Source organism: Thalassophryne amazonica, chromosome 3 (genome assembly GCF_902500255.1).
Source record: "Thalassophryne amazonica chromosome 3, fThaAma1.1, whole genome shotgun sequence".
NCBI lineage: Eukaryota > Metazoa > Chordata > Actinopteri > Batrachoidiformes > Batrachoididae > Thalassophryne > Thalassophryne amazonica.
Window position 1 is genome coordinate 7,906,989 of NC_047105.1, and position 26,945 is coordinate 7,933,933.

General features: G+C 39.0%; 2 protein-coding genes across 6 annotated transcripts in view; both read left to right on the forward strand.

The window, feature by feature from the left end:
* Positions 1-25,963, forward strand: part of nav1b (neuron navigator 1b) — a 184,187-nt gene extending 158,224 nt beyond the window's left edge. For all 5 annotated transcript variants that reach the window (XM_034165569.1, XM_034165573.1, XM_034165551.1 and 2 more), the window contains 7 exons: positions 17,777-18,012; positions 18,123-18,277; positions 18,360-18,431; positions 19,501-19,697; positions 22,212-22,330; positions 24,438-24,635; positions 24,732-25,963. In XM_034165569.1, the coding sequence (XP_034021460.1) occupies positions 17,777-18,012; positions 18,123-18,277; positions 18,360-18,431; positions 19,501-19,697; positions 22,212-22,330; positions 24,438-24,635; positions 24,732-24,815 (1,061 nt within the window). In that variant the 3' untranslated portion in view covers positions 24,816-25,963. The remainder of the gene's footprint in view (positions 1-17,776; positions 18,013-18,122; positions 18,278-18,359; positions 18,432-19,500; positions 19,698-22,211; positions 22,331-24,437; positions 24,636-24,731) is intronic.
* Positions 21,415-26,945, forward strand: part of mybphb (myosin binding protein Hb) — a 53,044-nt gene continuing 47,513 nt past the window's right edge. Inside the window, exon 1 of the mRNA XM_034165581.1 lies at positions 21,415-21,426. The gene's annotated coding sequence lies outside the window, so the exon portion shown is untranslated. The remainder of the gene's footprint in view (positions 21,427-26,945) is intronic.

The window sequence follows — 26,945 nt, forward strand, 5'->3', positions numbered from 1 at the left end:
ACTGCAAAAAAATCTTGGCGTAATGATTTCCTGTTTCTATGGTCTAAAAACCAAAATCTTGGCGTAATGCTTTCCTGTTTCTATGGTCTAAAAACCAAAATCTTGGCGTAATGATTTCCTGTTTCTATGGTCTAAAAGCCAAAATCTTGGCATACTGATTTCCTGTTTCTATAGTTTAAAAACCAAAATCTTGGCGTAATGATTTCCTGTTTCTATGGTCTAAAAGCCAAAATCTTGGCGTAATGATTTCCTGTTTCTATGGTCTAAAAGCCAAAATCTTGGCGTAATGATTTCCTGTTTCTATGGTCTAAAAACCAAAATCTTGGCGTAATGATTTCCTGTTTCTATGGTCTAAAAGCCAAAATCTTGGCGTAATGATTTCCTGTTTCTATAGTTTAAAAAACAAAATCTTGGCGTAATGATTTCCTGTTTCTATGGTCTAAAAGCCAAAATCTTGGCATACTGATTTCCTGTTTCTATAGTTTAAAAACCAAAATCTTGGCGTAATGATTTCCTGTTTCTATGGTCTAAAAGCCAAAATCTTGGCGTAATGATTTCCTGTTTCTATGGTCTAAAAGCCAAAATCTTGGCGTAATGATTTCCTGTTTCTATGGTCTAAAAACCAAAATCTTGGCGTAATGATTTCCTGTTTCTATGGTCTAAAAGCCAAAATCTTGGCGTAATGATTTCCTGTTTCTACAGTCTAAAAACCAAAATCTTGGCGTAATGATTTCCTGTTTCTATAGTTTAAAAACCAAAATCTTGGCGTAATGATTTCCTGTTTCTATAGTTTAAAAACCAAAATCGTGGCTTAATGATTTCCTGTTTCTATGGTCTAAAAGGCAAAATCTTGGCATAATGATTTCCTGTTTATATGGTCTAAAAGGCAAAATCTTGGCGTAATAATTTCCTGTTTCTACGGTCTAAAAGCCAAAATCTTGGCGTAATGATTTCCTGTTTCTATGGTCTAAAAGGCAAAATCTTGGCTTAATGATTTCCTGTTTCTATGGTCTAAAAGGCAAAATCTTGGCGTAATGATTTCCTGTTTCTACGGTCTAAAAGCCAAAATCTTGGCGTAATGATTTCCTGTTTCTGCGGTCTAAAAGGCAAAATCTTGGTGTAATGATTTCCTGTTTCTGTGGTCTAAAAGGCAAAATCTTGGCTTAATGATTTCCTGTTTCTATGGTCTAAAAGGCAAAATCTTGGCGTAATGATTTCCTGTTTATATGGTCTAAAAGGCAAAATCTTGGCTTAATGATTTCCTGTTTCTATGGTCTAAAAGGCAAAATCTTGGCGTAATGATTTCCTGTTTATATGGTCTAAAAGGCAAAATCTTGGCGTAATGATTTCCTGTTTATATGGTCTAAAAGGCAAAATCTTGGCATAATGATTTCCTGTTTATATGGTCTAAAAGGCAAAATCTTGGCGTAATGATTTCCTGTTTCTACGGTCTAAAAGGCAAAATCTTGGCGTAATGATTTCCTGTTTATATGGTCTAAAAGGCAAAATCTTGGCGTAATGATTTCCTGTTTATATGGTCTAAAAGGCAAAATCTTGGCTTAATGATTTCCTGTTTATATGGTCTAAAAGGCAAAATCTTGGCATAATGATTTCCTGTTTATATGGTCTAAAAGGCAAAATCTTGGCTTAATGATTTCCTGTTTCTATGGTCTAAAAGGCAAAATCTTGGCGTAATGATTTCCTGTTTATATGGTCTAAAAGGCAAAATCTTGGCTTAATGATTTCCTGTTTCTATGGTCTAAAAGGCAAAATCTTGGTGTAATGATTTCCTGTTTCTATGGTCTAAAAGGCAAAATCTTGGTGTAATGATTTCCTGTTTCTGTGGTCTAAAAGGCAAAATCTTGGCTTAATGATTTCCTGTTTCTATGGTCTAAAAGGCAAAATCTTGGCTTAATGATTTCCTGTTTCTACGGTCTAAAAGGCAAAATCTTGGCTTAATGATTTCCTGTTTCTACGGTCTAAAAGGCAAAATCTTGGTGTAATGATTTCCTGTTTCTGTGGTCTAAAAGGCAAAATCTTGGTGTAATGATTTCCTGTTTCTGTGGTCTAAAAGGCAAAATCTTGGCGTAATGATTTCCTGTTTCTATGGTCTTAAAGGCAAAATCTTGGCGTAATGATTTCCTGTTTCTATGGTCTTAAAGGCAAAATCTTGGCGTAATGATTTCCTGTTTCTATGGTCTTAAAGGCAAAATCTTGGCGTAATGATTTCCTGTTTCTGTGGTCTAAAAGGCAAAATCTTGGCTTAATGATTTCCTGTTTCTACGGTCTAAAAGGCACGGCACAAGTGCATTTGGGGCATTTTCAACTCCACTTTGCTATTTACACAGCCCACAGTCTGTTCCATGATAAGGTGCATGGCGTAAAGAAGTTGTATTTGGTGACTTGTTTGTGGGTGTGTTTTGAGCATAACATGCATTACACCAATCACATCGTCATCTGTCATCCCCTTTAAGTGCGGTGCCCACTTGAACCTGGCACATTGGTGTTTAAATGGCGCACTCTACAGATGACAGAAGTGAGAGATCTTCCAGCGAGGAAACAGATCTGTGCACAAAGTGGAAAACAGCTCCGTGAGATGAGACAGCTGAGCATCTCAGTCCTGCAACATGATATGTTGAACCATCCTGTGTTCAGTCCCCATCTTGATGCTCCCCACCAGTGTACCATATTTTCCGGAGTATAAATTGCTCCAGAGTATAACTCACACTTTTTTATGTATTAGCTCTTTGTCAGAAAAATAATAACCATCCTGACGATGACCGGAGGAAGAGGGAGTCAGATGTCTTGCTTCAGTTGAAGTCTTTATTATTATTATTATTATTATTATTATTTATTATTGCAGGAGTGAAACAGTGATTTTGCTACTTCCTTTTCACTGAAGGCACGTTAGCAAAACCCCAGATAATATACAGTCCAACTGATCACATGGGTGGCGTTACCTAGCAACAGTTTCTATAGTTATAACTCTCCCCACCATCTCCAACGCAGCTGCTGGACTTATCTAACCCAAGGTCGACCTCGGCTCTTCCAAAATAATAAGTTTGCATTCTCACACAACATTTTGGCAATAAACAGTGTTAAAACGCAAGCATGAAACACGATATATCAAAAGAACTTACAATCACACCAAAAAATCAAAAGACACACACTTTTCTGATGTTTCTCATAACCCCATAATAATATAAAAACATATTTCTTTCAAATGGGGAGGGACGTCTTCTCTTATGTTTTGCTGTCTGAGAAGGGTTGTCTCTTGACTTCCCACATGAAAACCCTCAGAATTAAGCGGTCACACTTAAATATAAGGGCCCTGTCCCACTGGCGTTTACTAGGATTTGCGTATGGATTGCACACAAAATTGGCCCATATTTGCCAAACATCCGCAATATCCGTGTAACATGCCTGTATGAGTCGGCCGTCATCCGAACATGCCCGTGATCATCTGCAGAGGCATGCATGTCCACATCCAGGATTTTTAAGCTGTTCAAAAATCTGAATGCGGATGACATCCGCCTTACATACTCCATATATACTCAATTCATACACAATACATACTCACTCTATGTGCTGTATATCTGCCGTTAACCGCTGATATCCGCAACTGACGGGGATTTGCGGCTTGACAGTGGACCGGGACAGTGTGTAAAACAGATATATATCGTGCCCATCATTTTTTCACATCACAAACTAAAATATGTTGAGCGAATGCATATAAAGTGGCCATGAATAAAGAGTTTTTATTACATCTGCTTTGCAGCTGATTTGCAGACAATCTGTGAATGCATAACAAACACGTCACGTAAACCCAAAGTACTATATGTGTCAGAAAGCGACATACCTGCCAGTCAGTGCCGCTCCGGCTGTGTAGATCCACAAAGACGTAGCTGCTGCAATCCAAGACTTTTATTTAACACCAACAAAAGGAAGAGTTGCTGTTTAGCCACAACTCACACTGACTTCTGTTTTCTGTGACACTCTAAAAAAAAAAAAAAAAACACCGTCTTACACCCGAGCGGCTTCCCCCCTCCCAAACTCATGAACAGTTAACCCTCGCATAACAAAATGAACATTAACTCTGTGATCAACTTGTCCAAGTCCAGCAAATGCTCCAGAGGCTGTGGTGTTGGTGTGAATAGTGATGCCGACGGCCCGAGTGCACTTATTTTATGGACGCAATGCAGATGCAGTGCACATGCAACATGTGTGCGATGCATTCATAATACACCCGTAATAGTGCTGTGATAATCTCAGTGTGTCGGATCAGTTTCCTCACTACATGCGTTATATAACCGTGATTGTTCATCATATATTTGCTATATATTATTAATATATCCGTAATTCATACTGGGACGTTTGTCATTTTTGGCCATTTTTGTTGCAGACGACAACGAACGCCCGTAATTTGTGTACTCAATTCATGCGCAATTAATCCTCTCCCCAGTGGGACAGGGCCCTAAAGTTAGCACAATATATTCAGCATAGATGACATCAATTAAAACAAAAACGCCACATTCTCCCATCATGATAATAATGAAAAATAATAAATCATTAAAACTTCTTTAATTTAGAATTATTGGTTGTAGTGAACTTATATAGGGGGTCTCAAAAAATGTACCCAAAAGTACTCTGAAATATGAATCCCAGGAAATGGTTTTACTGGGAAATAATGGTGTTTTTCTCATCTCAGGAACCCTAAAGTTTGTTCTGCAAGACATTAAAGTCCAGGAAAAATGCTGAACTTGACCCTAATTCAGAGAGCAAAAATCGTTGAGTTCTGTGCAACGCATCCTAAGGGTTGACTTGCATCTCTTTCCATACAAAATTCAGTCTCAGGGTGAACTAACTCCCCAGCAAATGGCAAGGAGACTTGAATTTGCTCGGTGTTTTTCCGGAAAACTGGCGACGGATGATTTGTTTCTTAGGAAACTCCAGATGAGGAGGTTACATTGATCATGTGATGTAACAGATAAAGGGTTAAAACATCAAAAAGGAAAGACTGAACTAAAACCTGTGCACTGGGGAGGAAAATTACATGCTTTGGCCACATGGTCATGCAGAAAATGTCTGATAATACTGATTGGTTTTTCTGTGCTGGCAAAATATTTTTGGGGACATTTTTTGAGACACCCTATATTCTTGACATTTACGCTTTTGTTATTGGAATTTATTTAGATTCCTGGGAAAGCCCTATACATAGATACTTAGTATTATTATTATTAGCACTAGTAATAAATGCATAATTTGTATTAATTTTTTAAGATAAGTTACACTTCAGTATAAGTTGTATGACCTCCCAAACTTGTAAATCTTCATGGCTTATACTCCTGAAAATACAGCAGCTAGATGCTAGATGCCTGTATTGTTAAACTTTAATATTTTATACTAGTTTTTCCCTTTATTTATTTATTTATTTTTATTTAATTCAGTTTCATTGTAGTTTGATGGAGGTGAAACTAAGTTGTATTATAACTTTAAAGTCTAGTTCTGTGGTAATATAACTGTTTGATTTAATCTTATTTAAAAACTAGTATAAGGCAACAGATTACCATGTGATTTTATTGTAAAAATCAATGTATTTTTGATGCTAGACTATTTTTCCAGTCTGGTCCAAGCAGAATCAGTATTTTAATGTATCCAGTTGTCTGTTTCACCTTAAAATGATCATTCCTGAACCAGTGAGAACTAAAATAATAAAAAAGCTAAAATAATAACATGTAAGACTGGGTGACATGACTATCTACCTTTAAGAATTTATAAATGTATTTATTGATATAGGCTAATTTTTACTCTTTTGCAAACAGAAAATATTTTAGTCTGTAATAATTAGATTTTTGATTAACATTATTTATGTACCAGAATATTAAAGATAATAATTAAAAAAATAAAAAGTTGAAAGTTTCTGGTTTTGTTTTCACTCTGTGCAGGTTATCAGTCATTTCTGGTTTTTGTTCCATGAAACAGTTCAAGTCCTTGCTTAAAGTAGCATAGTAATGTAGTTATCAACACATTTGTGTATTTTATGATTACTTGCAAAATATATTTCTGGTGAAATTATTAGATTTTTACGCAGACTACTTATTGGTATTCTGTGAAGTTTCACTGCCCACTTTAATTGTGAATTGTTAAAGTTTGGGCAAAAAAAAAGCTTCACATTAGCTGGTTTGGCTAATATAAACAGCGTATCACTTCTGTCTTTGCTTACCAGAGATGCCCGCAGTATACTTCAGGTTGTACCTGTGTTATTTATACGTATTACCTGATTTATGCTGGAACTAACTTTAGATTGATATAGGATTGTTATAAACTAGTTTTTAAGAAAAGAAAATACACCTAGCTGGCCATATTGCTACATTACTGTACCAGTGACATGCTAGCAGTTACAAAGTACATTGCTAGCATTATTTCAGTGCTGTTTTTAGCGTACTGTGTAACTCCTGTGGTGGCTGTCCCGTTCACTCTCATTCATTCCTTCATAAACTGATTTTGAACTCTGTATTTTATCACTGGTCGTTCTTATAAACATTAAAGTTCCATGGCAGTAGAGTTATGCTGAGGTGTCATCAATGATGAGAGTGGCGTTCATTTGATAGTCACTTTTCTTAAATCCTCCAAACCGTGACTATCCAGGGTTGGGACCAGGAAGCAGAGTTGTAGTCTTACACACCTCTCTGCAGCTTCTCTCCCCCTGCCATCCCCTCATTACCCCATCCCCGTAGAGATGGTGCCTGCTCCCAGACCACCAATAACCAGAAAAAATCAATTTAAGCATAAAAATTCAAAAAGAAGAAATAATATAGCACCTTCAACTGCACCACAGACTAAAACAGTTAAATGTGGTCTATTAAACATTAGATCTCTTGCTAATTCAAAGCTAACCTTCTATGGAATTAAATTTGTTTCATTAATGCCTACAATTGCACAAAGGATGATCTACAAATAGTCCTTGATTTGTACAACTTCCGCTCTTGTCAAAAGCTCATGTACATGCACACACATGGCCTCACGCAGATGCCGTTACAAACGTAAGTATTGTTTTTGGTTGATTGATAGAGGGCCTTATTGAACATGTACAAATTGTATGTAAGACACATTACACATAATTAATTAAACAACTACAAATTATAAAGAACACAATGCTCATATGGCCAAGGGTATTTATGCATTGTGTTATATTTAAAATTACATTTGTGCAGTGGTGGGCACAGTTCAGCTAATCTGATAACAGATAATTATTGAAGCTAATGTTTTTGCTAGCGAATTAGCTTTTCAGATAAGTTTTAAAACCATCATCGGACCAATTATCTTCCGATAAATTTAGTTCCGATAACTGTCAGTCCGATAACATTTTTTTGCTGGTAAAGTGAGCAAACTTTAACGGTCAAAAATGTTTGTAAACCCTAAAATCAAACATTTTAGTCCATCTGTTGTGTGTTTGTAGCAGACTGGCTGCCTGTCATTTGCTTTCTAATTCAAAAAGAAAAAATAATATAGCACCTTCAACTGCACCACAGACTAAAACAGTTAAATGTGGTCTATTAAACATTAGGTCTCTCTCTTCTAAGTCCCTGTTGGTAAATGATATAATAATTGATCAACATATTGATTTATTCTGCCTTACAGAAACCTGGTTACAGCAGGATGAATATGTTAGTTTAAATGAGTCAACACCCCCGAGTCACACTAACTGTCAGAATGCTCGTAGCACGGGCCGGGTCGGAGGATTAGCAGCAATCTTCCATTCCAGCTTATTAATTAATCAAAAACCCAGACAGAGCTTTAATTCATTTGAAAGCTTGACTCTTAGTCTTGTCCATCCAAATTGGAAGTCCCAAAAACCAGTTTTATTTGTTATTATCTATCGTCCACCTGGTCGTTACTGTGAATTTTCAGACCTTTTGTCTGACTTAGTGCTTAGCTCAGATAAGATAATTATCCACATCCACACAGATGCTGAGAATGACAGCCTCAACACTGCATTTAATCTATTATTAGACTCAATTGGCTTTGCTCAAAATGTAAATGAGTCCACCCACCACTTTAATCATATCTTAGATCTTGTTCTGACTTATGGTATGGAAATTGAAGACTTAACAGTATTCCCTGAAAACTCCCTTCTGTCTGATCATTTCTTAATAACATTTACATTTACTCTGATGGACTACCCAGCAGTGGGGAATAAGTTTCATTACACTAGAAGTCTTTCAGAAAGCGCTGTAACTAGGTTTAAGGATATGATTCCTTCTTTATGTTCTCTAATGCCATATACCAACACAGTGCAGAGTAGCTACCTAAACTCTGTAAGGGAGATAGAGTATCAATCAATCAATTTTTTTTTATATAGCGCCAAATCACAACAAACAGTCGCCCCAAGGCGCTTTATATTGTAAGGCAAGGCCATACAATAATTATGTAAAACCCCAACGGTCAAAACGACCCCCTGTGAGCAAGCACTTGGCTACAGTGGGAAGGAAAAACTCCCTTTTAACAGGAAGAAACCTCCAGCAGAACCAGGCTCAGGGAGGGGCAGTCTTCTGCTGGGACTGGTTGGGGCTGAGGGAGAGAACCAGGAAAAAGACATGCTGTGGAGGGGAGCAGAGATCGATCACTAATGATTAAATGCAGAGTGGTGCATACAGAGCAAAAAGAGAAAGAAACAGTGCATCATGGGAACCCCCCAGCAGTCTACGTCTATAGCAGCATAACTAAGGGATGGTTCAGGGTCACCTGATCCAGCCCTAACTATAAGCTTTAGCAAAAAGGAAAGTTTTAAGCCTAATCTTAAAAGTAGAGAGGGTGTCTGTCTCCCTGATCTGAATTGGGAGCTGGTTCCACAGGAGAGGAGCCTGAAAGCTGAAGGCTCTGCCTCCCATTCTACTCTTACAAACCCTAGGAACTACAAGTAAGCCTGCAGTCTGAGAGCGAAGCGCTCTATTGGGGTGATATGGTACTACGAGGTCCCTAAGATAAGATGGGACCTGATTATTCAAACCTTATAAGTAAGAAGAAGAATTTTAAATTCTATTCTAGAATTAACAGGAAGCCAATGAAGAGAGGCCAATATGGGTGAGATATGCTCTCTCCTTCTAGTCCCCGTCAGTACTCTAGCTGCAGCATTTTGAATTAACTGAAGGCTTTTTAGGGAACTTTTAGGACAACCTGATAATAATGAATTACAATAGTCCAGCCTAGAGGAAATAAATGCATGAATTAGTTTTTCAGCATCACTCTGAGACAAGACCTTTCTGATTTTAGAGATATTGCGTAAATGCAAAAAAGCAGTCCTACATATTTGTTTAATATGCGCTTTGAATGACATATCCTGATCAAAAATGACTCCAAGATTTCTCACAGTATTACTATAGGTCAGGGTAATGCCATCCAGAGTAAGGATCTGGTTAGACACCATGTTTCTAAGATTTGTGGGGCCAAGTACAATAACTTCAGTTTTATCTGAGTTTAAAAGCAGGAAATTAGAGGTCATCCATGTCTTTATGTCTGTAAGACAATCCTGCAGTTTAGCTAATTGGTGTGTGTCCTCTGGCTTCATGGATAGATAAAGCTGGGTATCATCTGCGTAACAATGAAAATTTAAGCAATACCGTCTAATAATACTGCCTAAGGGAAGCATGTATAAAGTGAATAAAATTGGTCCTAGCACAGAACCTTGTGGAACTCCATAATTAACTTTAGTCTGTGAAGACGATTCCCCATTTACATGAACAAATTGTAATCTATTAGACAAATATGATTCAAACCACCGCAGCGCAGTGCCTTTAATACCTATGGCATGCTCTAATCTCTGTAATAAAATTTTATGGTCAACAGTATCAAAAGCAGCACTGAGGTCTAACAGAACAAGCACAGAGATGAGTCCACTGTCCGAGGCCATAAGAAGATCATTTGTAACCTTCACTAATGCTGTTTCTGTACTATGATGAATTCTAAAACCTGACTGAAACTCTTCAAATAGACCATTCCTCTGCAGATGATCAGTTAGCTGTTTTACAACTACCCTTTCAAGAATTTTTTAGAGAAAAGGAAGGTTGGAGATTGGCCTATAATTAGCTAAGATAGCTGGGTCAAGTGATGGCTTTTTAAGTAATGGTTTAATTACTGCCACCTTAAAAGCCTGTGGTACATAGCCAACTAACAAAGATAGATTGATCATATTTAAGATCGAAGCATTAAATAATGGTAGGGCTTCCTTGAGCAGCCTGGTAGGAATGGGGTCTAATAAACATGTTGATGGTTTGGATGAAGTAACTAATGAAAATAACAATCGGAGAGAAAGAGTCTAACCAAATACCGGCATCACTGAAAGTAGCCAAAGATAACGATACGTGTTTGGGATGGTTATGAGTAATTTTTTCTCTAATAGTTAAAATTTTGTTAGCAAAGAAAGTCATGAAGTCATTACTAGTTAAAGTTAATTGAATACTCTGACTCTTTGTCAGCCTGGCTACAGTGCTGAAAAGAAACCTGGGGTTGTTCTTATTTTCTTCAATTAGTGATGAGTAGAAAGATGTCCTAGCTTTACGGAGGGCTTTTTTTATAGAGCAACAGACTCTTTTTCCAGGCTAAGTGAAGATCTTCTAAATTAGTGAGACGCCATTTCCTCTCCAACTTACGGGTTATCTGCTTTAAGCTACGAGTTTGTGAGTTATACCACGGAGTCAGGCACTTCTGATTTAAAGCTCTCTTTTTTAGAGGAGCTACAGCATCCAAAGTTGTCTTCAATGAGGATGTAAAACTATTGACGAGATACTCTATCTCACTTACAGAGTTTAGGTAGCTACTCTGCACTGTGTTGGTATATGGCATTAGAGAACATAAAGAAGGAATCATATCCTTAAACCTAGTTACAGTGCTTTCTGAAAGACTTCTAGTGTAATGAAACTTATTTCCCACTGCTGGGTAGTCCATCAGAGTAAATGTAAATGTTATTAAGAAATGATCAGACAGAAGGGAGTTTTCAGGGAATACTGTTAAGTCTTCTATTTCCATACCATAAGTCAGAACAAGATCTAAGATATGATTAAAGTGGTGGGTGGACTCATTTACTTTTTGAGCAAAGCCAATAGAGTCTAATAATAGATTAAATGCAGTGTTGAGGCTGTCATTCTCAGCATCTGTGTGGATGTTAAAATCGCCCACTATAATTATCTTATCTGAGCTAAGCACTAAGTCAGACAAAAGGTCTGAAAATTCACAGAGAAACTCACAGTAACGACCAGGTGGACGATAGATAATAACAAATAAAACTGGTTTTTGGGACTTCCAATTAGGATGGACAAGACTAAGAGTCAAGCTTTCAAATGAATTAAAGCTCTGTCTGGGTTTTTGATTAATTAATAAGCTGGAATGGAAGATTGCTGCTAATCCTCCGCCCCGGCCCGTGCTACGAGCATTCTGACAGTTAGTGTGACTCAGGGGTGTTGACTCATTTAAACTAACATATTCATCCTGCTGTAACCAGGTTTCTGTAAGGCAGAATAAATCAATATGTTGATCAATTATTATATCATTTACCAACAGGGACTTAGAAGAGAGAGACCTAATGTTTAATAGACCACATTTAACTGTTTTAGTCTGTGGTGCAGTTGAAGGTGCTATATTATTTTTTCTTTTTGAATTTTTATGCTTAAATAGATTTTTGCTGGTTATTGGTAGTCTGGGAGCAGGCACCGTCTCTACGGGGATGGGGTAATGAGGGGATGGCAGGGGGAGAGAAGCTGCAGAGAGGTGTGTAAGACTACAACTCTGCTTCCTGGTCCCAACCCTGGATAGTCACGGTTTGGAGGATTTAAGAAAATTGGCCAGATTTCTAGAAATGAGAGCTGCTCCATCCAAAGTGGGATGGATGCCGTCTCTCCTAACAAGACCAGGTTTTCCCCAGAAACTTTGCCAATTATCTATGAAGCCCACCTCATTTTTTGGACACCACTCAGACAGCCAGCAATTCAAGGAGAACATGCGGCTAAACATGTCACTCCCGGTCTGATTGGGGAGGGGCCCAGAGAAAACTACAGAGTCCGACATTGTTTTTGCAAAGTTACACACCGATTTAATGTTAATTTTAGTGACCTCCGATTGGCGTAACCGGGTGTCATTACTGCCGACGTGAATTACAATCTTACCAAATTTACGCTTAGCCTTAGCCAGCAGTTTCAAATTTCCTTCAATGTCACCTGCTCTGGCCCCCGGAAGACAATTGACTATGGTTGCTGGTGTCGCTAACTTCACATTTCGCAAAACAGAGTCGCCAATAACCAGAGTTTGATCCTCGGCGGGTGTGTCGCCGAGTGGGGAAAAACGGTTAGAGATGTGAACGGGTTGGCGGTGTACACGGGGCTTCTGTTTAGGGCTACGCTTCCTCCTCACAGTCACCCAGTCAGCCTGCTTTCCCTGCTGCTCGGGATCTGCCAGGGGGTAACTAACGGCGGCTAAGCTACCTTGGTCCGCACCAACTACAGGGGCCTGGCTAGCTGTAGAATTTTCCACGGTGCGGAGCCGAGTCTCCAATTCGCCCAGCCTGGCCTCCAAAGCTACGAATAAGCTACACTTATTACAAGTACCGTTACTGCTAAAGGAGGCCGAGGAATAACTAAACATTTCACACCCAGAGCAGAAAAGTGCAGGAGAGACAGGAGAAGCCGCCATGCTAAATCGGCTAAGAGCTAGTAGCTACGCTAAGCTAGCGGATTCCTAAAAACACGCAAAGTGAATAATGTGTAAATAATTTAGAGGTGATTCAGCAGAGGGAGTGCTTTAGTTAAGGCACGTAAAGATTACACTGTGAAACAAATCGTAATCTAGATAACCAGATCAATCTAACTGCGCAGATTAAACAGCTAACAGATACAGAAAAACACCGCTGTGCTCCGGAACAGGAAGTGATACAATACCGCAGTGAGTATCTCGTCAATAGTTTTACATCCTCATTGAAGACAACTTTGGATGCTGTAGCTCCTCTGAAAAAGAGAGCTTTAAATCAGAAGTGTCTGACTCCGTGGTATAACTCACAAACTCGTAGCTTAAAGCAGATAACCCGTAAGTTGGAGAGGAAATGGCGTCTCACTAATTTAGAAGATCTTCACTTAGCCTGGAAAAAGAGTCTGTTGCTCTATAAAAAAGCCCTCCGTAAAGCTAGGACATCTTTCTACTCATCACTAATTGAAGAAAATAAGAACAACCCCAGGTTTCTTTTCAGCACTGTAGCCAGGCTGACAAAGAGTCAGAGCTCTATTGAGCTGAGTATTCCATTAACTTTAACTAGTAATGACTTCATGACTTTCTTTGCTAACAAAATTTTAACTATTAGAGAAAAAATTACTCATAACCATCCCAAAGACGTATCGTTATCTTTGGCTGCTTTCAGTGATGCCGGTATTTGGTTAGACTCTTTCTCTCCGATTGTTCTGTCTGAGTTATTTTCATTAGTTACTTCATCCAAACCATCAACATGTTTATTAGACCCCATTCCTACCAGGCTGCTCAAGGAAGCCCTACCATTATTTAATGCTTCGATCTTAAATATGATCAATCTATCTTTGTTAGTTGGCTATGTACCACAGGCTTTTAAGGTGGCAGTAATTAAACCATTACTTAAAAAGCCATCACTTGACCCAGCTATCTTAGCTAATTATAGGCCAATCTCCAACCTTCCTTTTCTCTCAAAAATTCTTGAAAGGGTAGCTGTAAAACAGCTAACTGATCATCTGCAGAGGAATGGTCTATTTGAAGAGTTTCAGTCAGGTTTTAGAATTCATCATAGTACAGAAACAGCATTAGTGAAGGTTACAAATGATCTTCTTATGGCCTCGGACAGTGGACTCATCTCTGTGCTTGTTCTGTTAGACCTCAGTGCTGCTTTTGATACTGTTGACCATAAAATTTTATTACAGAGATTAGAGCATGCCATAGGTATTAAAGGCACTGCGCTGCGGTGGTTTGAATCATATTTGTCTAATAGATTACAATTTGTTCATGTAAATGGGGAATCTTCTTCACAGACTAAAGTTAATTATGGAGTTCCACAAGGTTCTGTGCTAGGACCAATTTTATTCACTTTATACATGCTTCCCTTAGGCAGTATTATTAGACGGTATCGCTTAAATTTTCATTGTTACGCAGATGATACCCAGCTTTATCTATCCATGAAGCCAGAGGACACACACCAATTAGCTAAACTGCAGGATTGTCTTACAGACATAAAGACATGGATGACCTCTAATTTCCTGCTTTTAAACTCAGATAAAACTGAAGTTATTGTACTTGGCCCCACAAATCTTAGAAACATGGTGTCTAACCAGATCCTTACTCTGGATGGCATTACCCTGACCTCTAGTAATACTGTGAGAAATCTTGGAGTCATTTTTGATCAGGATATGTCATTCAAAGCGCATATTAAACAAATATGTAGGACTGCTTTTTTGCATTTACGCAATATCTCTAAAATCAGAAAGGTCTTGTCTCAGAGTGATGCTGAAAAACTAATTCATGCATTTATTTCCTCTAGGCTGGACTATTGTAATTCATTATTATCAGGTTGTCCTAAAAGTTCCCTAAAAAGCCTTCAGTTAATTCAAAATGCTGCAGCTAGAGTACTGACGGGGACTAGAAGGAGAGAGCATATCTCACCCATATTGGCCTCTCTTCATTGGCTTCCTGTTAATTCTAGAATAGAATTTAAAATTCTTCTTCTTACTTATAAGGTTTTGAATAATCAGGTCCCATCTTATCTTAGGGACCTCGTAGTACCATATCACCCCAATAGAGCGCTTCGCTCTCAGACTGCAGGCTTACTTGTAGTTCCTAGGGTTTGTAAGAGTAGAATGGGAGGCAGAGCCTTCAGCTTTCAGGCTCCTCTCCTGTGGAACCAGCTCCCAATTCAGATCAGGGAGACAGACACCCTCTCTACTTTTAAGATTAGGCTTAAAACTTTCCTTTTTGCTAAAGCTTATAGTTAGCGCTGGATCAGGTGACCCTGAACCATCCCTTAGTTATGCTGCTATAGACGTAGACTGCTGGGGGGTTCCCATGATGCACTGTTTCTTTCTCTTTTTGCTCTGTATGCACCACTCTGCATTTAATCATTAGTGATCGATCTCTGCTCCCCTCCACAGCATGTCTTTTTCCTGGTTCTCTTCCTCAGCCCCAACCAGTCCCAGCAGAAGACTGCCCCTCCCTGAGCCTGGTTCTGCTGGAGGTTTCTTCCTGTTAAAAGGGAGTTTTTCCTTCCCACTGTAGCCAAGTGCTTGCTCACAGGGGGTCGTTTTGACCGTTGGGGTTTTACATAATTATTGTATGGCCTTGCCTTACAATATAAAGCGCCTTGGGGCAACTGTTTGTTGTGATTTGGCGCTATATAAAAAAAATTGATTGATTGATTAGACTCTTTCTCTCCGATTGTTCTGTCTGAGTTATTTTCATTAGTTACTTCATCCAAACCATCAACATGTCTATTAGACCCCATTCGTACCAGGCTGCTCAAGGAAGCCCTACCATTATTTAATGCTTCGATCTTAAATATGATCAATCTATCTTTATTAGTTGGCTATGTACCACAGGCTTTTAAGGTGGCAGTAATTAAACCATTACTTAAAAAGCCATCACTTGACCCAGCTATCTTAGCTAATTATAGGCCAATCTCCAATCTTCCTTTTCTCTCAAAAATTCTTGAAAGGGTAGTTGTAAAACAGCTAACTGATCATGTGCAGAGGAATGGTCTATTTGAAGAGTTTCAGTCAGGTTTTAGAATTCATCACAGTACAGAAACAGCATTAGTGAAGGTTACAAATGATCTTCTTATGGCCTCAGACAGTGGACTCATCTCTGTGCTTGTTCTGTTAGACCTCAGTGCTGCTTTTGATACTGTTGACCATAAAATTTTATTACAGAGATTAAGGTATTAAAGGCACTGCGCTGCGGTGGTTTCAATCATATTTATCTAATAGATTACAATTTGTTCATGTAAATGGGGAATCTTCTTCACAGACTAAGGTTAATTATGGAGTTCCACAAGGTTCTGTGCTAGGACCAATTTTATTCACTTTATACATGCTTCCCTTAGGCAGTATTATTAGACGGCATTGCTTAAATTTTCATTGTTACGCAGATGATACCCAGCTTTATCTATCCATGAAGCCAGAGGACACACACCAATTAGCTAAACTGCAGGATTGTCTTACAGACATAAAGACATGGATGACCTCTAATTTCCTGCTTTTAAACTCAGATAAAACTGACGTTATTGTACTTGGCCCCACAAATCTTAGAAACATGGTGTCTAACCAGATCCTTACTCTGGATGGCATTACCCTGACCTCTAGTAATACTGTGAGAAATCTTGGAGTCATTTTTGATCAGGATATGTCATTCAATGCGCATGTTAAACAAATCTGTAGGACTGCTTTTTTGCATTTACGCAATATCTCTAAAATTAGAAAGGTCTTGTCTCAGAGTGATGCTGAAAAACTAATTCATGCATTTATTTCCTCTAGGCTGGACTATTGTAATTCATTATTATCAGATTGTCCTAAAAGTTCCCTGAAAAGCCTTCAGTTAATTCAAAATGCTGCAGCTAGAGTACTGACAGGGACTAGAAGGAGAGAGCATATCTCACCCATATTGGCCTCTCTTCATTGGCTTCCTGTTAATTCTAGAATAGAATTTAAAATTCTTCTTCTTACTTATAAGGTTTTGAATAATCAGGTCCCATCTTATCTTAGGGACCTCGTAGTACCATATCACCCCAATAGAGCGCTTCGCTCTCAGACTGCAGGCTTACTTATAGTTCCTAGGGTTTGTAAGAGTAGAATGGGAGGCAGAGCCTTCAGCTTTCAGGCTCCTCTCCTGTGGAACCAGCTCCCAATTCAGATCAGGGAGACAGACACCCTCTCTACTTTTAAGATTAGGCTTAAAACTTTCCTTTTTGCTAAAGCTTATAGTTAGGGCTGGATCAGGTGACCCTGAACCATCCCTTAGTTATGCTGCTATAGACTTAGACTGCTGGGGGGTTCCCATGATGCACTGAGTGTTTCTTTTTCTTTTTTCAGTCCCAACCAGTCCCAGCAGAAGACTGCCCCTCCCTGAGCCTGGTTCTGCTGGAGGTTTCTTCCTGTTAAAAGGGAGTTTTTCCTTCCCACTGTCGCCAAGTGCTTGCTCACAGGGGGTCGTTTTGACCGTTGGGGTTTTTACGTTATTATTGTATGGCCTTGCCTTACAATATAAAGCGCCTTGGGGCAACTGTTTGTTGTGATTTGGCGCTATATAAATGAAACTGATTGATTGATTGATTGACTCCCGCTGCACTTTTAAATGCAGTGATTCTTAGACAGAGCCCAAGGAGAGCTGTGTTGGTCAGGTTCTAGGAAACATGAGCTCCGGACCGTATCGGTGTCAGTCACCCTCAGCTGGTCATCCAGCCTCAGCCACTTGGGCCCCATAGACGTTAAATCAGAATGTTACACTTTAACCGCCTGGCAAGACGCATGCAGACTCTTACAGTTGATGCAAAGCTATTTTCAGAGCCGCTTCAGCTCAGTGTTGCTTATGAAGGACACATTGCAACATCTTCTAATATAACCAAGATATTAACAGTAATCTTAGCATATGACTTGTCCCTTTAACGTGAACATCAAGTGTCAAACTGCACTACAAGGTCACTTATCTTGCAGCGGGTGATCAGCGGGAAGTGTTTTTTTTTTTTTGCTTTATTGCTTGTTAGTTCTCACATGTCCCTCACTATTTTCAGGTTTAAAGGAGAAATGTGTGGACAGTCTGGTATTTGAGACACTCATTCCCAAACCCATGATGCAACACTACATTAGTCTGCTACTCAAACATCGCCGTCTCATCCTGTCTGGGCCGAGCGGAACTGGTAAGACCTACCTTGTGTCGCGGCTGGCTGAGTACCTGGTGGACCGCAGCGCCCGTGAAGTCACAGACGGCATCGCGGTCACCTTCAACATGCACCGGCAATCATGCAAGGTGACAAGCAAAGCGTCGTTTCACACTGAGTTCATACGACAGCAGATGATTGGTTCTGGCGTGTTGTCGTCTTCATTTAGTCACTCTCTTTTCCACTTTTCCCTTCCAAGGATCTGCAGCTCTATCTTTCGAATTTGGCCAATCAAATTGATCGGGAAACCAATGCATCAGAGGTCCCACTGGTGGTTATTCTGGATGACGTTCATGACCCAGCAGCTGTCAGCGAACTTGTTAACGGTGCTCTCACCTGCAAGTACCACAAATGGTGAGTTCCATGTACACGGGGATAAAGTAGCTGAAGGAATATGATGTTATAACCTCAAGCATCGTGTTGTTTATTTCTTTAGTCCATACATTATCGGAACAAGCAATCAGCCAGTGAAGATGACTGCTAATCACGGCCTCCATCTCAGCTTCAGGTGGGTTAAGAAACCGCTTTAAAAAATGATTTCAAAGTTGTTTTGCAGTTTGTCTTGTATGATACGGACGAACCATCACTTGCATTGTGAGGGAATGTCAACGTCAACTACATTTTGGTCATGTGGCGTGTCCTCTTAACCTTCTCCAGCTGCTGGGGTCCTCAACGCTGAGGCACCTGCATGTTACATCAAAAAGAAAGGAAATGTACCACATGACCAAAATGTAGTTGACATTCCCTCACAATGCAGGTGATACACTTCATCTGACACAGTCCTTCAAGCAGCGTCCAAGGATTCTCCAAAGAGACATTATACCACAGATATCTAGTTGGTGTGTCACAACTGTGCAATAAGACAGAGAGGACATGTTCAATACTTCCATTTATGGTATCGAAGGCTCCTGTGAGCTTTGTGTTTCGGTTTGAGGAATGCAGTTTGTTGCGCTTTCTTAAATGTTAAAGAACACAACATACAGTAAACCAGAGTTATGCCTGATGTAGTCCTAGGCTTTGGGGTGACTTATGTTGTGATTTGTCACTGTATAAATAATTTTAACTGAACTAGTGCAGTGGCCATAGGAAGTTTGTATCCCTATGAAAAATTGAGAGTTTAAGTAGATTTTTCATGGATGGTCGTATGAGGCTGTGTTTGAAAGTGGGATGTACAGAAAGGTGTACTTACTCTTACTTAGTTTTAATTGACAGTGTACATTTGTTTATATATAAACACTAAGTTTCATCTTTCATGCATAGCTATTAAAAAACAGCATAATGGAATATTATTCAAAGTTACAGACCATGAAGCAGAACACTTTGATTTGAAATGCAAACAACCAATGGCATTTGTGAATAAACACAATCACAAACAAGTGACTTAATTTCAGTGATCTAAGTCAACACATCTTGCTATAGTTTGAGCAACATTTGTCTTTCTCTCTGTTTGTTCCCCTATTCTTCCCAGGTCTAGTGTGTAGAGTGTACAGCATCTGATGCTAACATGTTTAAATGCTCTCCCACAGTTATTACTACTAGTTTTATTGTCCCATACAATTCTTACTTATTTCTTTCAGGATGGTAACCTTCTCCAACAATGTGGAGCCGGCTAATGGGTTTCTGGTGAGATACTTGCACAGAAAGCTGATGGAATCAGAGGATGAGAGGAATTTGACCAATGAGGACTTGATAAGGGTCTTGGACTGGGTGCCTAAACTGTGGTATCATCTCCACACCTTCTTGGAGAAGCACAGCACGTCGGACTTCCTTATCGGTATTTAAAACTCTAGTCAGAGGTTACTGGGCTCTTGGGTCCAAAAAGCACATCTCTGCGATTATTATCCGTTTAGTCATTGTCTGAAGCCACTTAGTCCTGTTAAGGACAACGGGTGGGACTGAAGTCTATTCCAGTAGTTGTTGGGTGTAAAAAAGGGCACACCTTGGACAGACCTCCAATCTGTTGTGGGGCTCCGATTATTACCTCCGCCACACCAAGGGGGTTATGTTTTCGGTCGCGTCCGTTTGTTTGTTGGTTGTTTGGTTGGTTGGTTGGTTGGTTGGTTGGTTGGTTGGTTGGTTTGTTAGGATTACTCAAAACATCCTCAACGGATTTCAATGAAATTTTTACCAAGGGTGCATCTTGGCCTAACTTAGAAGGCATTAAATTTTGGTAATGATCAGGAACAAGATCCGGATCCAGTAATTTTTTTAAAGATTCTTTATCATTGCAGGATAGGGCCAATTTCAACATTTTTGCATCTAACTTCATGAAGACGGGTCACAAAGGCTGAACAAAAATTAAGTTACAACACAACAATAATTTAGCATTTGTTTTTCCTCATTGAATAAACTTAGTTAAACTTAGTTATTAGAAAATAATAAAAAAAAACTTGTGTAGTTCATGCAGTTTCTCTTTATAAATACATTTGCTGAATCTGAAACATGACGGGATATGTGTGAAACGGCGTGGAATAAGTCTCTTTGCCAAAGGGTATTACATGTGACATCAGTGACCCTGTGGCCTTGGCGGAGGTTTGCGCTCTCTAAGTGCTTCTAGTCATTATTATTATTATTATTATGACTACTAGTGGTAGTAGTAGCACACCTGCATGCAGGGGTATTGTTTTTGTTTCTTCTTGTTTTTGTTTCTTCTTGTATCTGTATCTTCTTGTATCTGTCTGCCCATGTTTGAACAAAATAAGTTGAAGAGTTGTAATCCAGTTTGGACCACATTTGGTGTACTGATTGAGGGGCAGCCAAGGACAAAGTCATTAGATTTGGGGGGGGGGGGGGAGTTATGGTCAAATAGGGGATATTTAGAATGGCTACTTCAAGGTATTGGATAAATATAAACCTGACGCTACAATCTCAACTCAACTCAAACTTTATTTATAGAGCACATTTAACAACTGGAGTTGACCAAAGTGCTACACATTAAAACAAGATAATCAGTAAAATACAGCAATTACAATGAATAAATAATACTAAATACATAGCACAGAGCTATAAAATACAATAAAATAGAATAAAATTACTTAAAATTAAATAAAAAATTTGCCAGAAGCCCACTTAAACTTGATTAAAAGCCAGGGAGAAGAGGTGAGTCATCATGGAAGATTTAAAAACCTTGATCAGTGCTGCAGAGCGGCTGTGCCAGGGCAGGTTGTTCCAGAGCCTTGGGGCCACTGTCACAAAGGCTCTGTCTCCTTTAGTTTTTAGCCTCATTTTTGGGGTGACCAGTAGCAGTTGATTCGCAGATCCCAATGCTCTGGCAGGGGTGTAGACACAAAGGAGCTCAGTCAAGTGCTGGGGGGGCTAGGCCATTAAGAGCTACAAAAACAAATAATGAAATTTAAAAATCTACTATAAAAGCAACCAGGAGCCAGTGCAGTGAAGCTAGGACAGGAAATATGTGGTTCTGCTTGCATTTGCCAGTAAGGAGACGGACAGCTGCATTTTGTATTATACAACGGCTGAGTGGATCCTTGTCATTTGATTGGTGCGTTGTATGTCACATGACATGGATTATTCATCCCTTTTGTGTTGCATTGCATTTAGAGTGCAATTTGGTTCCATTTAATGTGCAAATTTGGTTCCATACATTTGGTACCATTGCACTCACCTCATTGAATGGTTCGTTCCAGCTTTCGTCTCATGAATTATTTGTACCATTGAATTCATAAATATTCATTATTTGTATACCAGTTGCAGGCGGTGCAGGAGTGACTGGTCCAGGCCAAAGTACAGTGAGTTACAGTAATGCAGTCGTGTGTTAATAAAGCATGGGTTGCAGTTTCAAGATCTTTACGTGGCAGGTATCATTTAACTTTGATAAAATCCTCAAATGGAAAAAGCTGTTTTTCACAACTGAACTAGCCTGGCGATGAAATTGTCGAACATTAATATGAAGTCATACGTCACCTTTCTATTGGTCACATTACCTTTGACCTTGGGTGATATTTCAGAGGTCAAGTTCAATGCTGTAAGTCTTTAACTCAAACAATATGGTGTAAGCATGGTGGTAGGGATGTGTACGTATTAATCAAGGACAAAGTGGTTGAATTTGAATAGAACTGATCAAATGTCAACGCCACCCAGACTAAAATATTATGGTACCACTGAATCATGATGAATTAATTTGCACTCCTTGATATCAGATATGTACCATAAGTTACACTCTTCTTGTTATTTTAATGAATGATGACCCCCCCACACCTGTTTTGTTGTTGTTGTTGTTTTGTAGAATGCGACCTCGCTGTAATTTTGTTGACTCTTTCTTTCTCCTCAGGCCCATGCTTTTTCCTGTCCTGTCCAGTCACAGTGGATGACTTTCGTTCATGGTTCATTGACCTTTGGAATCATTCTATTATTCCATATCTTCAAGAGGGGGCCAAGGACGGCATGAAGGTTAGAAATCACAGCCATCAAGTCTGTGAAATGCTTTTCAGTCTGCTGCTGTTCATACAGCTTTCTTTTGGCTTTATACCTGATTAAATTGAATATTTAAGTGGTGTCAAAGCACCATCATATGTCATAAAATAGAAGAAAGGGCCAGTGAATACATGTTTTAGCATCACTTGCAGGGTTCTCCTGTGCAGGGCTTATATTGTGCAAAATCATTTGTCATCAGAACGTGTAGAAGCTCCACTGCTTTTAACAAAGTCTTAACCTGAAATCACTTATTTTGGACTTCCATTAATGGAAGCGACATATCCAAAATCATGCTTGTTCTGTGAGACACTGAACTGTTGTGAGCTCCAGGCAACATGCCACACTGTCTTTAGAAAAATAACAAAAAAGCAAGGCTTATTCAACAAATATATTACCCCACAGCATGCACTAACTATCCAGCAGGTGGCAGACGTGTAAGGGACGTTACCGACCCGATCTCATGCCAGTTTGTGATGTAAGCTATAATTTTGTGAAACTGTCACAAAATGTCGTGATGGCATGACAAAATTATTTCATGACAATATCATGAAATTTGGGGTGACACAGGGAGGTGGCATGAGGGTTACAGATAGAGTTATGGTTAATATGACGCATTTTGTGATAATATCACAAAAAGAATTGTGAGACTGGGCTCCATATATATATATATATATATATATATATATATATATATATATATATAAAAGGAAATTGCTGTTTTGATTAATTTGGTGCATCAATGATAACCACCATCTAACTGCTTTGTCCACATTATGTGCTCTTTTAATTTGGTGAGTTACAAAGATGGAGGCATTTATCATTCATGAGTTATTGCTTAGACAATCTGGTTGGGATGGATTAACCCACTCACTCACTCATCTATATATATATATATATATATTTTTTTTTTTTTTTTTTTTTTTTTTCTGCACAATGGATCTGTTGTTGCAGTTACAGAGAAGACCTCAAGAATTAATATGCATTTTCTTTTCATATGAGAACATTCCAACATCCAAGTAAGCAGTGAGCTGTAGGTAGATAAAGGTGATGTAGCAACCAGGCACCAAAACTGTCTACTTGTCATTTATTAAAACAATTTCATGTAGAAAATACACCAAAAAATGAAAATGAAAGCACAGTGTTGCTAATTTAACCACAGAATTATTGAAACAAATGGAGGTCTTGCAGCATGTGCTGGTGGTGCACATCCACCACACCGTGGTTGTGGCAGGGATCCTGGATGGTTAACACCCAGTCAGACAACCGCTTCATCCCCACCTCTCCAGTGTAACCATTCATCTTCTGCATTCAGGTGAAACATGGGCGTCTCCTTGGCCTTCTCCAGCCAATGGATTCCTCAAAATTGATAAACTTGTGTGCAGGAAATTGCACAGAGAAATGTGCCACAATGCCAGAGCTGACATTCCATTGCAATGCAAGTGATACTTCCTCAGTAACTGCTCAGTTGATGCAAGGCTCATTTAAAGAGACCTGCTACTAAAGACATCCAGTCAATGCCTTCAGTTAGTGGGTAGTTTGCAAGTCTCGCAACCATACAGTAAGACAAGAAGAACCAGGACCCTAAAGTCTTAGATGTTTGTTCTCCTGCAAACACATCAGCATCGCCAAACACCTCGGTCCAGTGATCTCATAACTTCATAAAGTCTTCCCAGACATCTTCCAATCTCAAAGGCACACAACCCCGAGATGTGAATATCCCTGCTGAGATAAGTGAATGCCTACAAGTTAGATACACTTCTGATGGCTGAGTCCAGGAAGCCATTAAAAGCCATGATCTTGGCCTTGATCCAGTACAAGTACAATCTTAGACACTCCAATTCCTTGCTCAGCTTCTCAAGTACTGAAATTAGGTTATCAAGGTATCTGTTGAGTACTAAATGAGCCTCGAGAAAATTCAAGCCCTGTGTTAGACCTTCAGCTGTGAGGGAACCCATCAAAATCATGACATTGTGACAAACTATGGCTGATAGAAGGATTATGACTAAAAAACATGTTTCGAAGTGTACCACCACATTTCTTTTCTTCTGGCATTGTAATATTCTTGTATGTTGTGTGTCATCAGGTCCATGGTCAGAAAGCAGTATGGGAGGACCCAGTGGAGTGGGTGAGGGGGACCCTACCTTGGCCGGCGGCACAACAGGACCAGGCAAAGCTGTTCCACCTGCCTCCTCCCAGTATCGGCTCCAGCAGTCCCGGTCAGTCCAGTGAAGACAGGCCTCACAAGGAAACGCCACCGAGTTCCATGGAATCCGATCCTCTGGTAAGTTTGAACGCTTCACTGTCCCTTCTGTTCTCATCTGAATGTAAACACATCAAGGGTAGCTGATTTCTCGACTCTCTTTCTTCTTTGCTGTAGATGGCAATGCTTTTGAAACTTCAGGAGGCTGCAAATTACATTGAATCTCCAGAGAAAGAAGACTCTAGTCTGCCTAAACTTTGAGTACAAGCACTTAGCACTTCAGATTTTATATATATATATATCTATATATATAGATATATATATATCTATATATATAGTCAGCTGCAGTTATGCAGTGAAATTCAGGAAAACCGTACCCTCTGAAATGCTTTCAGGATCATTTAGATTGTCAATTTTGCAGTTTGAACACGTGTTCAGTAACTCAAACAATTCCAGATCAATTTAATATGTTTAATAGCTTCCAAACAAAATTACTGAATGATAAAGTATATTCTTTTACATTAGTATATATTTATCCGGATGGTATTCTGTTGTATTCAGATCGCGTTACCTCCACAGTTGCCCTCAGTGCATGTAGACCGGTGCTAACAGATTACTACAGACGTCATTGTCTCAGCACTCCATGTGGTGCATGTGACGTGCATCACGGGATATGGTGCACTTCTCCAAAGGAGCTATTAATTATTTTTGGAAAAGAGTATGACAGCATGACAGATGTTACTGTTTATTGCACACTTCTTCGGTACATATCTCCTGTGTAAAGTCTTTGAAGGCCATATCTGATACATATGCAATCCTGAATTTTACAGTCTGAGCAGGTGAACTTGTTTGAGTCCAATCAAACAATCAAAAAAAAGAAAAAGAAAAAAAAATGCCTTAAAAAAATGAAAGACTAATATCTCACCTCAAACACAGCAGAATATTCTGGTGCTTTCACAACTATCATAATGTCTTGGACACTCTTGTTATTTCTCTGGTAAAGTGTTTTTTTTCTTCTTCATGACAGGAATGATAAAATATCTTAAAAGTGATCGCCTGTGTGTCTTCATATTTGTGCATGAAGAATTTATAAGATAAAATTGCTGTCATACTCTTTTGCATAAAACAGAACTTTATTATTGATATTATTGATTTGATGTGATGAATCACTGTTGCTGCATATTATTGTTTTTTTTAAGCACTTTGTTTATTATCAGGTATTACAGGCTTATTACACACAGATGAATACATAAACACCTTCTGTCAAAACAAAGTGCTGTTTGAGTTCAGTTTTGGTGAGCGTGCCGCTGTTTCTGACGTTTCCCCAGCATTCAGAGAAATAACTGCATATATTATGTAAATATAACCAGGCTGCATTTATTTTCACGACTTTAGGTACGTGGTGCAAAGATCGAATATACTGAACCAAATAATGTACTGAAACATGAATTGCGCGCATTTGACTGTCACGTTTTTTAAGTTTGGGTTGTTACATGAATGTGTAGGAAATTAGTTATAAATCACAACCATACATGCAACATCTGAGGTGCTTTTAAAGGCAGCCTTACCACAGATCGTCTATGGGCCAAGCAGGCTTTTGATACCGCCACAGTGACTAAACAACACTTGCAATCCAGTCTCACATAGGCTTAAAAATCCTCCCAGAGTGGCAGCTATAGCCAGAGAGAAAGATTACAATGGAGCCAAACTTTAAAAATGCTCCAATCATGTAAAAAAAAAAAAAAGCATGCCACATTATTTGTCTGATCATACAGATTACAAAAAGGTGTAGTTTGCCCTATCTGTGGTAACAATATATGGCATTATGGGGTAAAAATCACAAACACACGACGGCGTTTTGGTGCCACATTGAATTATTATTTTTTTTTAGACTTTGAGAATAAAGTCGTAATATTACGAGAATAAAGTTGTAATTTTAAGACTTCAAGAATAAAGTCGTAATATTACGAGAATAAAGTCGTACTTTTACGAGAATAAAGTCGTATTTTTATGAGAAAAAACAAGTTTCCCGGACGACACACAGCTAAAAGTAGGCTAATGCTATCATGTGGAAGCAGCTCTAGAAGGTTTTTTTTTTTGGAAACAGCCTTAGAAGTAGTTAACTAAATGGTGCCTCAAACATGGGTTTATAAACAAGCAAAACCGTTTTATAGAAGTTTGACGTGGATGCGGCGCAACAGAGAGGAGTCACGGAGGCCGTTTTGTGTGCTGTCAATGTTTCATTTCTGGAATCAAGTTTTTTTCTCTTTCAAGATTACAAGTTTTTTCTCGTAAAATTACGAGTTTTTTCTCGTAAAATTGTGACTTTATTCGCGAAGTCTAAAAAAAAATAAAAAAAAATAAATCAATGTGGCCCTAAAACACCGTCGT